A 14690-nucleotide genomic window follows, 5' to 3' on the forward strand; every position below is an offset into this window, starting at 1 on the left:
CTGGTTGCTGGTATTAAGAAGGCCAAAGCCACATGTGAACAGAGGATCGAGGGTCAATTCACCTCACAAGCCCCACACAGCATGCGGAGGGGCATTAAGTGCATAACAGATTATAAAGACAGAGGTGCACAATGCCCAAGGGACTCATCACTGCCTGATGCCCTCAACAAGTTCTATGCACGCTTTGAAGACCCAAACAGACCACCCAGCACCAGACTCACCTCACCACTGGAAGAAGAGCATCTCAGTGTGACCTCAGCCGAAGTGAGGAGTACTTTCAGGAGGATTAATCCGCACAAGGCAACCGGCCCAGACAACTTTCCTGGGGAAGGTACTGAAAGACTGTGCCAATCAGCTCTGCGAGGTGCTGGCCGACATCTTTAACTCCTCACTTACCCTGGCAACAATTCCCACCTGCCTGAAGACTGCCACCATTATCCCAGTTCCAAAGAGCTCTACAGTGACTGGTCTGAATGTCTATCGGCCAGTTGCCCTCACCCCACAGTCACTAAATGCTTCGAAACACTGGTCATGACCCACATCAAAACAACCATCAACATCAGCGAGGACCCTCACCAGCACGCATGCCACGAAATCGATCAACAGAGGACGCCATCTCCTCTGTGGTCTACACTGCTCTCACCCACCTGGAGAAGGTCTCCTACATCTGTATGCTCTTTGTGGACTTTACGTCTGCCTTCAATACCATGATCCCCCAAACCCTGATGGACAAACTATTCACTAGGACTAAGCCCCTCCATTTACAACTGGGTCCTAGATTTCTTAACAAACAGACCGCAGTCTGTGAGGATCCACAACTTCTCTTCCTCCACCATAACCCTCAGCATGGACTTTCCTCAGGGCTGCGTGAGAAAGAAATAATCAACAAAACACACATTGTCTTACTTTTGCTCTTTATGTACACAAATGTCCTCACATTTTATGACATGCCAAATTAAATTAGAAAAGTTTTGGAACTATAGCCTGTGTTGTTTTACTATGAAAACGCAAAGTTGGCAGAAAATGGATTTTTCTCATCCTCTCAGGCCCAACTGTGTGGGAGGGACACGATCAGTCATCGATCAGTCCAAGTGAGGAAAGAAGCTCGGATATCTGGGGGCAGCTGAATACACCCCATCGAACAAATTAGCTTTTCTTCAAGATGATCAGCACTGATAAGAAACCATCTTTAGCTGCAGAATGAGCAAGCAAAACCAGCAGAGCCCCGGAAATACCCAAAAAGGAGCTCAGAAGAAAACAGACCGCATTGCTGCTCAGAAACTGCGTGCCCAGATTACACCCACCCCCCGATGGTCCCCCTCCCCGCTTCCCTCATCTCTCCTGAAAACACGCACAACCACGCCTCCAGAGTCACGCGCATGCACAAACCGAGACACACCTCCTCCTCCATCACAACACACACACACACACACAAAGCCACGATCCGGAGTGAGCGCGCTGCTGATGCAGATAAGATGATGAAGGACGAGGGTTCGGTTCCGGAAGGCTCCCAGCAGGTGCACACGGACTGAAGCTGCGCCACACGGCTTCATCATGTCCACCGCATCGGATCAGCTCCCTGCAGACACGGTAAGGCCTCCCCCCTCCCCATCACCCCCAACGTCCTATAAATGCCCCTACACAACTCATTCCCTTTGGTTTTCCTCTGGTTCTTTTCTTCTTCTTCCTGCAAACAATGGCCTTCCTTGCTAAAAGGCATCAGTCCAAACATAGAGGGCCGACCGCTCTGTGCCGCAGGACCAAAAATAAAGGGGGGGGGGGGGGGGGGGGGGGTGCAAGTGCGTTAGAGCAAGTTGGTTAGACGCACCTCAGGGACGATGGATTTACGCATCTGTTCAGTCCTTGTTGCAAAAGGACAACATCGAGTTTTGAAAGTTCCTTTTGAAGACAGTAAATTTTGACTGCTTCTCACAAACAGGACAGCAACAGAAAAATGTGATTTATTTGGTATAAAAGCTGCTGTTAGTTTGATGTGAATGTTTATTTTCACGCTGATGTTTTTCCTTCAGAGCAACTGCAGGAGGGCCTAATGGTTTCTTTGCTGTGTGCTGTATCCATGGAGACAGTATGTGGCATGCTCTTACATTGCTAGAAAGTCTTGTGTTCTTATGAAAAGGAGCTTTGGACTGTAAAAAAAAAAATGGAGGAATGTACAACCCACGTTTATTTAGTCCACAATAATGAAGCAATGAATGTGTGGAAATAAGTTCACAGCTGGAAACAGGACATTGAGCTAAAGGAGCCAACTTGTTAAAGATATTTGACTTAACATCGACATTCATTCATTTCTCCAATGCTTTTCCTTATCCTAATTGCTAACATGTTTTTTCTAAACAAAATAATTAAATTAAAACAAATAACATTTGTCACAAATCATACTTTTTATGATACGTGACAGTCATTAATCAGAACATTAAATGGGATTTTGAATTCTATTACGCCATCACAAACTTAAACTGAATGCAACCTAAAAATTGAGCAATACACAACACTAAATTATTTCCCCCCCGTTTTTTAACTCAGAAATCCCTTTTTAAATATGAAAGACCTAGCAGAAGGCATACTTTGGTTTTCTATACTCTCAGAGTAAAGAGACGCATAAAATTCAAATTCAAAAATACTTTATTAATCCCAAAGAGAAATGAATTGTTGTTGTAGCTCATCCTGGTTTCATTAGAGTTGTTGGAAGGATTTCTTGTAGCAGTCTGTCCCACAGCGGATCAGATGAAATTGGTTGCCCATGCCGATCCCTCCACCCAGACCCAGCAGACCTCTTGGTCCTCTTGGGCAGCAGAACCACCTGAATGCCGGGCAGAATTCCTCGGTCCTCCCGCTGTCACGAACCACGTTTCCCGCCACCTCCAAGATCTCAGTGGTCAGGCACTTGAGCACTGCCTCTGGGTAGATGGTAATGCATCCATGGCACCTCCTTTTCAACTCATTTGGGATTTGGGGCTGTAGTTGAGGTATTGTTGAGGTATAGATAACTAAAATCATTTTATGATTAGAAATTATTGAATAATAGCCATTTTGTTGAAAATTTGCAAATAACTTACATGATCACTCAAAAATAGTGAGAGCACAATTTCTGTTAGCACTCCAAATGTGTGTTGAGGATGACTCTCAGCTACTACCACAGCAAGTTTTGTCTGTAAATTTGACTGCCATTAATATAATTCCTTTGTTGGCTCACAAGATATTTCAGCAATAACCAAGACTGATACCAACATTTAATGACAATGTTTGAAGCAAAGATGCCACATAATATGTGGTATGTGATGACAATGACCCTCGGCACATCAAATAGTTGATTAATGTAAAATTGACTGGATTATAGTTATTTTTGTGTTTGTTAAGGTTAATTAGCTGTAGTGTTTAAATTGCACCATGGCTTCAAAAAGGAATAGACTGTAGAGGTACATCCAATAATTACTGTCTGGAAGTTTCATTAACATCCGTTAACTGATTTCTTTTGCTAACACACACATGAACTGCCACAGTTTTAATTGCATTATTTTTCATCTGTTTTTAATTCTGTTTTAAGATTTTTTTTAATATACCATAATGTTTTATTCTTCTTAAACTGTATTTTTAAAATGCTTATTTTATATTGCTAAATGCCCATCTAGGGACTGGCATTGCAAATTAGCCCAGGCTATAAATGTTGTAGTGCTATATATATATATATATATATATATATATATATATATATATATATATATATATATATATAAAATTAAATGAAGCTCATGCACACAAACATTGGAACAAACATTATTGCTCAACCGTTCCCAAACCAAACTTTTAACAAAAATCTAAGGGTATGTAGCTTTTTATTTTACTTAAAACGAGCTAAATGAACATTTCAGTGCTCAAACGCATGGCTTTAACAAGCCAAATAAATCTTGACGAACAGGTGAGGTTTGTGTTTCGAGGTTGGTTGTGAACAGACGTGATATTTAGGTGTGCTGTGGAGGCATGACAGGGAGACGGCTGGTCACTTCTCCCTCGCGATGAACAGATGGTAACTCAGGGTGGGCTTATGGGGGAGTGCCAAGCAGAAAGTCTGTGTGTGTGTGAGAGATGAATTTTAAATAAATCATTGATGGAACATTTTGACCATTGTGGTTTTTATAAATTTAAAAACAAACTATCTTGTTATTCTTCAACAATGAGATTAACCATTTTTATGTCACATTTTTTTGTTTTTTAATGTGCATAGAAAAATATAAATTTTGTTAAAAGTTACCTATTGTTGAGTGGCATGGTGGCTCAGTTGGTAGAGCTGTTGCCTCTCAACGAGAAGGTCGCCGGATTGAATCCCGGCCCAGGACCTCTCTGGGTGGAGTGTGCATGCTCCCTCCGTGCTGCATTGGCTTTTGCTGGGTACTCCGGTTTTCTTCCACAGACCAAAAACATGCATGTTAGGCTGATTGGTAACTCTAAATTGTCCCTAGGTGTGAGTGAGAAAGTGAGTGGTTGTTTTGTCTTGTTTGTCTCTGTGTCCCTATGGTGGACTTGAGACCTGTCCAGGGTGTCCCCGCCTCTCACACAGTCACCGCTGGATATGGACACCAGTGACTCCCGTGACCCAAAAAGGAAGAAGCGTGTAAAGATAACGGATGGATGGCTGGTTACTTAATGTTATGAAAACCCAAATATACTTCAGTATTGTGAGAAAAATATTAAAAATAAACCCTGAATTAATTTTAACTAAATTATAAAAAATATTTGAGATAAAATAGTTCAATATCTGTGTGGCACATGTAGGCACTGTTCAATGTGTGCTGCCATAACTGTTTAGCTTTTTCTTCCTTTAACTTATTATTGCAGAGTGATGTGTTGGTACTTGGTGTTTCTTGTCTAACAAATGTCTTTCTTTCTTTAATCCATTCATTCATTCATTCATTCATGCATTCATTTATTCATTCAAACTTAAAAATGAATTTGCTTTATCTCTGTTTTTCCAGTCTTCATCGATCTTATACAACACCAACCAGAGAGCCTTGGATTTGCATCAAGATGACCAGGACACATCCCCCTGAATTACTGGCATCAGCTTTTTATCAGGACATTACACCAAACACCATCACTGACGACTCAGTTTTTCTTCGTCCCTCCAGGCAATGTGACATGAAAATGATTGATAAATCAGAGATCATCAACAAAAGACACTGCCGTAGTTTTGACTTCATTGAATCACTTGATGATCCACAGTCTTTCTCTTCCTCAATGGAGTACCATTACAAGAGGCCTGAGATTCAGGCCCCGAACAAAGACCTCTGGAATGGACTAGATCAGCCAGGGCATCTTCGTTTTTCATCTCCGGATCTTTTTAATACCAAGCAGCACACTACTCAAGGCAAAAGCAGCTATCTCACATGGTCAGATTCCAAAACGAGATCAAGATCTAAAAGTGCTCCAAGAGCCAAGGCTACCCTCACACCTGTGCCCATCTTTGTATCTCCACCAGTGGCCAGGAAGGGAAGGGATGGCGCTCAGGCTGCTTTAGATTCCTTAAAGACCTCTGAAACACAACGGGAATCCTCCAACAGGGCTTTTTTGAATGAAGTGCATCCCAACAAACTTCAGCCCCACTCTCCTCTATATGTTTCAGACTGTTTTGAGGAGGATAAACTAGACAAACCAACTGTTACCCCTCATGTTAAATGCCGTGTGGATATCAAACCAGATGCTGCTGTACTGGAGCATGCATCAAGGCAAGTTTCTAACACACAATCTGATCAACTTTGGCAAAGATATTCTCAGGCCAGTAGCAGGTCAGGTCTGTATGTACCACAACACATTGTCTCCTCACCAACACCCACTCCCAGTGAATGCTACAGTGGGGATTTTAGGCAGGGATACCTCTACACCAGCAGCTTGTCTCCTATTTCGTACCAGCATTTAGACATGCACAGGATGTCATCACCAACAGCACCATATTTGAGTCAAGAACAAAGAGCTTACTCAAATCCTAACATACCGACTAAGTTTTTTTATACAGAGGATGCTGCTCGGTATCCAGTCCAACCTTATTCCAGACCATACTTTCAGGATGATCGGTCCAGTCTTACCAGTATTGGTAGTACTACAACAAGTCAGTATGATCCAAGGACTCGATGGGTGCACACACTTCCTGCGAGATCATATTACACAAACCACCACCATATCAACAGGGAGCCAGTTCACTCTGTATATAATCAACCTTATTCCACAAGTGAGACAGGCTCATATTTTTCTCAAGCTCCATTCTCCAGAGCTTACTGTGAAGAAGATGGTAGGTTCAGTCCATACCACATGAGTGGCTCAAGATTGTTTTATTCCAAATCATTCAACTCTCCTGAGGAACAGTACATTCCATCAAGGCCATATCACACAGAGGGTCGTCGACGCCCTCGAATGTCTCAGGCCTTTTCAGACGACTGGTATCGCTCAAGCATATCTGGTTTCTCTAACCAGTCCTCTCTAACCACACCACCAAAACTAAGACAAGACTCTAGTATACCTCCATGGTTTACAAAAAATTATACAGAGACACATCAACTGGGAGCAGATGTCAAAAACCATTCCAAATCTTGGGACAATATTATATATCCACATTATGAAAGACGGCAACCTGTACCCCCACGTGGCCGAAGCTATGAGAACCTATTTTACCAAGCAAAGCATAGGACATCCTCTGACGTAACAGCTAAACCTGTCATACTTAACCTGTCAAGTTCACCAAAACGTTATGCTGCTTTGTCTATGTCAGAAAACTCCTTGGAGAAGAATTCAAGCAATCCATGGAGGAATTCCAAGAGTGGGCACTGGTTTGTTACCCCAGAGATTACCATAACAGACAATGACATATGTGCAGGTGGCAGCAGACATCGTGATATTCACTCTGTTAGCTGGGAATCCTCACATGCTGATAAGGGACCACCTCGGAGTGTGGTTAATCAGAAGAACCCATCTAACTTTACAAATGTCACAAATGAAAGGAAGCACAACAACTTTTCCCTTCAACAGAGTCTGGAGCAACTTGATGAGCTCTTGGCTGATCTGGTTGTTGACTATAAGCCACCAACAATCAAAAAGTCAAATGAGAATCTTTTAGATCAATTAAAACAACTGATAACTGATGACAATGACAAAGACATGGGGTCCTCTGGACTTGAAAAATTAGAAAGTCCCAACACACAGCTCCCGTCCTCTAAATCCAGCCCAGATACAATCAAAGACCCTGACAGTGGGTGTGATGCTTTACAAAGGAGTGCAGAAGAATGTTCTCCAGATCACAGCACAGATGAAGATGACACAATGGTGTGTGCTAACAAGAAGTGCAACCGAATTGAGAGCATGTTCAATGCTTGCTTGTACTTCAAATCATGTCACAGTTGCTACACTTTTTACTGCTCTCGAAATTGCCGTAGGGATGACTGGGACATCCATAAAGAGACATGCCTTTATGGACGTGTCAGCAGTGTGTGTCGGCACACACTTAAGTTCTGCAGAGAGAATTCGGAGATCCACAAAGCCTTCTCACGCATCGCTAAATCTGGCTACCTCTCCAGAGGGAGAGGTGTTCTCTTTTTGGGTTTTGCCAATCCAGAGACAACTGACAACTTCCTCCAAGTTGGGCTTGAAAGCCTCCTCATCTCTCCCACTTACTTGTCTCTGAGAGAGCTGGATGGCTTTAAGGACAACCTAGGTGAATACTGCAAGGAGTTGCAGCAAGCAGGTAATGAGTACGACCCCAGTGAATGTTTCCTTTTGAATGTATCTATAGCTGTTGGTGAATTAGTGCCTAATAGACCTTCCCCAAGGGTCCAAACACCAACAGTTCGAAAATATGCAAAGGTGTCGTTGGCTTCCTCAAGCCCTGACAAAAAAGTACTTAAGAAAGATGATGAACTGGAAACTCTTATTCTCACACCACCACCAGGAACACCAGACATTGACAAAGAAGGGGAGGAGGGGAGAAAAGCAAGAGAGGTGTGCTTTGTCAATATCCAACGTGCGCTCAGGACCAGGGGAGTCTTCCTTCGCCACGAGTACCCTAAAATTTACAACCAGCTGTGTGAATTTGTGGAGACCAACAAGAGGTTTACTCCCACAACAATATACCCAATCGATAAGAGAACAGGGAAACAGTTTATGTGCATGATCATGGCTGCATCTGAGCCAAGGTCACTTGATTGGTTGGGTACCCCTCACCTCTTAGATGATATTATATAACATAGCACTAAGAATTAATGGTAATGATGTCAGCAACATTAAATGTACTTATTGTAAATATGTGTTGTGGTTTAGCAAGCTGAACACTGATTTGTATGAGTGTACAAAGGTGACTTATCCTGTTTATGTTTCCTTTTTTAATCTTAATTCTGTCCTTTGCGCCACAAAAACTCACAGCACTTTTTAAGGTTGACCTATGTTGCTTTTGGCTTGTTTTGATTCTGAAGCACTCAGAAGAATGAATAGCCTGCATGTAGACTAGGCTTTAAACCAGTTATCCAAGTATTTTTAAATATATGAAGACTATATCTGAAGCACATACTATTCAGGGAGTGCACGTTTATTAGTTCCACACTATAATTGATTCAAACAGATACCGTACTGTAATGATTACTTATTTTTCCCCCTCTTTCAAATAAGAAAATACATTAGACCATGTTGCATTGGCATTAATCCTACAACCAGTTATTTGTTTTCAAAAAGTTATTTTATTACTATACTGTGGTTGTGTGGCTAAGTTTGATTATTACAATAGTATAGTAGACATAGACAAAGAAGTACAATCATACCATTTTTACCCTCCACATTTCATTGATTATTTTAGTTAGATCTTTTCTCAGCTAATCAAAAGTTTGATGTCATTAGTGAAGAAAAGTAGTTGATATAGCTTAAAAGTGGCCTTCAGTTGAAAACAAACAAAAATGCAATTGACACAAAGCATTGTGCGGAGATAGCTATTTCAAAAGGCTTGACAGCTTTAGATGCAGGTTGTTTGAACTTCCACTGTAAAAAGATATTTTTTTGCTCAAACAAAGCATGTTATTTATATTTATGTATTTTAATATTGCTATTGCTTATAAGTAAATTTATCCTGTTAAAGCGATAGCATTTGATGCTTGGAGATGTAAATGGTATGAATTATTTATTGAGCATTAGATCATTTTAACATTCTGACCTAGAGACCTTAATAAAACTATTACCATGTTCCTAAACTGTATGCAACGAAAGAGCAACTTTAACATCTACGCTGTAAAATGATGTTTATTATGAATGGAAAATAATTATTTTGAATTAAGAGATGTTTTCACAAAAATTCTAAAACAAGAATGTTCTGAACTTAATCACAGCACTAAACTTAGACACGCCTGCTTTAATCGGCAATGTTCCTTTATGTAAGGTTGCTCTTTTCCTTGAATCTCTTTGTGCAAAATTTTCCTCAATTTTATATTTTGTGATGTTTCTAAACTACAGTATTTAAAATATAATAAATGGGATTAAACAAGTGGGAAAGTCTCAGAATTTCTTTTGATGCATGCACTTAAAAAGAGAGACAAAGAGGGAGACCAAAGAGGAGATGCAGTTAGAGAGGACATGGAGGTAGTTGGAGTGAGGACAGAGGATGCAGAGGACAGAGTGAGGTGGAGGAGGATGACTCGCTGTGGAGACAGATGAAGAGGGAAAAGCTGAAAGAAGACAAATTCATACTCTCTCTGACAATCAGAAATAAATTTACACCAATCAACATTATTCAATATCTGATTTGGTTTTTGGCTAAGCTTTTATCAACTAAACATTACTAATTTGAAAGATTATGCATAGTTTATATACAAAATTATAAAAAAAAACAGACATGGAGGCTTTGAAGAGCAGGACATGATGTACAGTACATCAAAATTAAAAGTCTCTGTTGAATGAAATCTGGTTTTATCTATGAATTTTGGAGGTTCTTTTTTTTAAACATGGATGACTATGCACTAATACCAAACAAACAAACAAAAAAATCCATGGATTTTTTTTTTTTATTTGTTAAGGAATAACTGTATTGTTAAAAATACTTTGTAAAATTTTCTATAAGAAGTCATAAAAACTTTCTGCAAATTGAAAAAAAAAGTGTTTAAGTTTAAATGTTACAAGATGTGTTTGCCAATGTGTATAATAGCAAAGTCACCACCCCAAAAACAAGACAAAATAAATAAATAAACAAGCAAATAAATAAATATATGGTTCATTCATTCAACCTTTAGTTTCACTGAGCCTAGAGGACTCATTTACAAGAGAGACCTGCGTTTAACAAAGAACGATAATGACAATTTTCAAAGAAAGCATATAAATTGAAAAATAAATCGAGGAAGATGATATTTAAAAAAACAAAACAGAAACAGCTACATTATAAAGCAATATAAAATACTGAAAATGAACATGTCTGCATTGTTTTTGCCATGAACTTAGTTGTTTGAAGCCACTTAGAGAGGTCAAGGTCGAGAGCTTCAGATCTTTTTGCAAGGTGTTCCAGGAAACAGGAGTGGAGCAGGAGAAGACCTTTTAGGTTATGGCTTTTATTAAATAACTAGTATAGGTTTCAAACTGAATAACTTTTGAAAGAAATGTTTACAACCTTGTTATTATCATTTTATCTGATTCAGCCCACTGAGCTATTTTATCGAGTTTGTGTGCAAGGCTCTTCCATTTTCTGTTATTAGAGCACAGCCCAGTGGCAAAAACAAGAATTGCTCGGCAAGAAAATAATCAGAATGAGATTAGTCTTTTAAATTCACATAAAGTTATCAGTTTTGTATCCCAGTTAAATTCCTTGAAAGCTATTGGTACAAAATTTGACTCTAAATAAATAAACTTACGTTTGTATGCAAATTACTATATGGAAATAAATGGATTCAAACTTTTTTTTAGTATTTAGTATTAGTATTATCACACACTTTTGCACAAGAACAGTAGAATTCAAATATTACTCACAGCAGTAAACATACAGTGCATAAATGGCATTTGCTTTGCCCTGTAAACTATTTTAAGTGAAATCTCCCTTTAACTGCAACACCCCCCTGCGCGCGCATGTGAGCTGCGCATGCCTCCTCGTGATGACAGCAAATGACAACCCTGTGTTCGCGTTAGCAAGAGCCAGTTTGAGACCGCAAACCGCCAACAAGCAATTCTTCTTACTCGAGAAATCCCATGATCAGCTGCGTGTAGAGGCGTTGTGAACATTTTGAACGGACTAGGTACATTTGGTAAGTCGCTGAAGTCACGTTCGTATGCGTTTTGGTTCACGTTTGCTCTTTACGTAGGTAGCATCCATAAGCTAAGCTAACCTAGCTAGCCAGCTAGCTTAACGTTAGCTTGCTTTGCTTGGTTAGTTCTCGCTAGCCACGGATAACTTGGCTATCGTTAGCAGGCTACTGTGTTAGCCCGTTCACCAGGTTCCGCGCACCTTCTCCAAATCAGTGCAAACACTTTATTTTTTTTATTTTTATTGACGTGTATACCTGGGTGTTGTGGTTTGCTTTGGTTTCCTTCATAACGTTTAGCTAAATGTTATTTAGCACTAAGAAATTAACTTACGTTTAGCTTACGTTTTGTTTTGATGGCTACCTTGCTATTTTTTTTTTTGCTATATGTTTATTTGGATACCAGAAACGTTGTATTCAACAGCATTTAGCAGCAAATTACACTGGCACGTATTTTTTGAGTTCGAGTTGTAACCTATATCTTTAAGAAAAGACAATGAAACAGTTTAGCCTAGAGGTGGACATTTGACACAATAAATGTTTAAACAGTTAATACTATTTCCAACTGTAGCATGTGAGGAGGAAATTGCTAGAATCAGTTATTTTTTTTTATTTCCCAGAAATACTAACGCAATGACAAGTAATCTTTGAACACATATGCATGTGCAGCTTTTGTGCTGCTTATCCTTAAACTGAGACATTTCACATTCTGGTGAAAATTAATAATAACAATAAATTATGGATGCATTGATGAGTTACATCTCATTCACTATCACTTCAGCAATAACTGTTAGAGCTGACAGTAGACTGCTGTGGTAAATGGTGTTTTACGTATGTTTAAATAGATTTCTATCAGTCCCATCAAAAGTCTATTTAATAGTGCCTTTTTCCACTGCTTAACATTGGCCGAAGCTCGTTTCCTGGCAATTGACTGCCTTCTTCATAATTTGTGACGGAGATGACTTTGGGTTTCATGTGTGACCAGAGTGGTTTACGAAGCAAGTTCACACAGCTAGGCTCCCATTGTGTTAGCTGGCTTGACAAACTCTGAAACTTTATTCAAACACAACTTTTGGTCAGATTTTCTGAACAGAGCATTCTGCTGCCACACAAAATACACTTATCACCCAAGACACTTCAGTAAAAGAGGTTGATAGCTATAAGAATGTAAGGTGACATGACTATGAAGTTACGTTTTGTACTTTGAGAAGAGACAAATACTGTTAGTATTATTATATTGTAGTATTACTGTTATTTTCCAACTTGGTTGGGACATGCTTGCCAAAATATCCATGCAACTTCATTGATCATCACATTTAAGAAATATATCTTAATAAATGGTCTACAAGCTACTGATGTTGATTACATAAATTTCTAATTCTTGTCAAATCTAAACTCAAGCCTAATGAACTCCTTGGTAAATATGAACAGAATATAAAAACATGCAAGCTTGTTTTACATCATCGACTACATTTATTGGTTTCATGATAACAAGACTGGTAGTCCACAGTTTTTTTTTAAAACTGGTTTCTTTTAGCAAGGGGCAAGAAAGAGCAGATACATTCATTGTTCATAAATTGTCCAGTCTCAGCAGAACTTGCTTCACCCTAATTTGACCCGACTCAGTTATGCACAGTCTCAGTAGTAATTCAACTGAGTATTGCCTCAATGTAAGCATGTCATCATAGCACGACGCTCAAAAGTTACCACCAATTGGTAAATAAAAGGGAAATAAAGTCATAAACAGTGACGGAGAACAATGAGCTGTCACTGTTTCCAAAATTGCAGTGACTGAGTTGAGGCCGCCTTTCCCACATTGGCCAGAGCTTGTAAATCGAGTCCATTTGGTCTAGTTCTGTCTGAATTCTGTTTTCAGACAAAAAGCAAGGAAACACCTGCACCTACTTGTAGTACCAAAGTTGCCATTTTAATGAATGTACTACACATCCACCCATCCATCCATTATCTCTGTATAATTGAAAAAAGTAAATAACATGAATGCTGTGATTGTGAGGTTTTAAAAATGGTGGGTCTGATTCTTGTGAAGCAGATGCTCTTGATTGACGTTGCTATCCTGCAGTCTGCTGACATCAAATCTTCAGCTCAACTTGGCCAAGCAAGTTCTAAGAAAAGAGCTGAAAGTGAAGGGGACCACTCAGTGGAAAGACTGAACCTGCTCCAGACTGACTCAAGTATGGTCAAGTGGAGTCCATCTAAAGGGGCCTTAACATTCTTTACGCTTAGGATAATCCAAGATGTTATTTATAACTTGAGTCTGTTTAAATTGTTTGATTTTTCTTAACCAAGACAGATTAATTGCTGTAATTATATTGCTGAAACAATGTAAACAAAACATGGTTTTGGTAAAATTTATAAATTGAATTACCAACATTTGATCTGTGTCAAAATGTGAAACACAGACCAAAATAAAAACTCTTGTTCCTGCAAGTTATTTGATTGTCTACTATTTACCATTTACATCAGTAGATGGAACTTCACATCATATCGACTCAAACCTTATAGTTTTATTCTACTGCAATGCCACCAAATGCCCTTTTCCCTTTATAAAATATTTATTAAATTCCTTCTGTGTAAGTCAGTGGTTCATTAGTTTTTGTCTTGATATATTGCCTAGCATTATGTTGGTGCACATTCTCAGTCATCCAGGACATGGAAATTCTAGATGAATCCTAATTGAATTAATAATTAATTAGGTCCTAATTGAGGACTTCCTTTTATGTTTCCCGACGTTGTTTCACATCTTATTTGAAAGGCTTCCTCAGCTCTCAACTATTTTATCAGAACTGGCATTGCTCTTAGAAGAAATGTTTGATTTTTATCATAATCATTGGATAATGTTATCAACCTTTATTTGTGTTAGTGGTTTCTTGAGAGTTAAAGAAAAGACATTTGTCCTGTGTCAGTAATGTTACGTTAATATTAATAATAATAATAACATTTACTTTGTTAATCCACAATAGGGGAATTCATTTTCTGCAGACGGGATTTGAAAAGGCGACCTTCTGATCACAGGTTTGCTTTCTCCTCCTCTGCTCCACCACTCACTTCATCTTGCTCCGCATATCAGGAGGATAGATCTGGATGTGAAATTGGAGCTAGATTATTTTCTTCTTCTTTATCCTCCTGCCCAGTTGACTATCCTTAACAAATCTGTCTGAACACTTATTGTCAAATTAACTAACTTTTTTTCATTCTGACACACTTCACAAAAGCACAGATGCTTGTCATCTTTCGCTTACAAATCACACATTCTTCAGTTATGCTATTGCTATTAGCTTGTCAAGTAATGTCAGAAACTATCGGAGAGGGAACTGTGAAAAGGATGTGCTCAAAGCCGCATGTTTTTGTAAAAAGTGAAACATATATATATATATATATATATATATATATATATATATATATATA

At 39.0% G+C, this 14690-nt stretch overlaps 2 protein-coding genes across 3 annotated transcripts in view; both read left to right on the forward strand.

The window, feature by feature from the left end:
• The first annotated feature begins 1424 nt into the window (after positions 1-1424).
• Positions 1425-8403, forward strand: unm_hu7912 (un-named hu7912). Its single transcript, XM_037680567.1, has 2 exons — positions 1425-1590; positions 4992-8403. Exon 2 carries the CDS (start codon positions 5044-5046, stop codon positions 8242-8244), a length of 3201 nt encoding a protein of 1066 aa, XP_037536495.1. The 5' UTR covers positions 1425-1590; positions 4992-5043; the 3' UTR covers positions 8245-8403.
• Positions 8404-11099: 2696 nt separating this feature from the next.
• gapvd1 (GTPase activating protein and VPS9 domains 1) overlaps positions 11100-14690 on the forward strand; it is a 34298-nt gene continuing 30707 nt past the window's right edge. For both annotated transcript variants that reach the window (XM_037681164.1, XM_037681163.1), the window contains exon 1: positions 11100-11267. The gene's annotated coding sequence lies outside the window, so the exon portion shown is untranslated. The remainder of the gene's footprint in view (positions 11268-14690) is intronic.

The sequence above is a fragment of the Nematolebias whitei genome, chromosome 8 (genome assembly GCF_014905685.2).
Source record: "Nematolebias whitei isolate Nwh7 chromosome 8, NemWhi1, whole genome shotgun sequence".
NCBI lineage: Eukaryota > Metazoa > Chordata > Actinopteri > Cyprinodontiformes > Rivulidae > Nematolebias > Nematolebias whitei.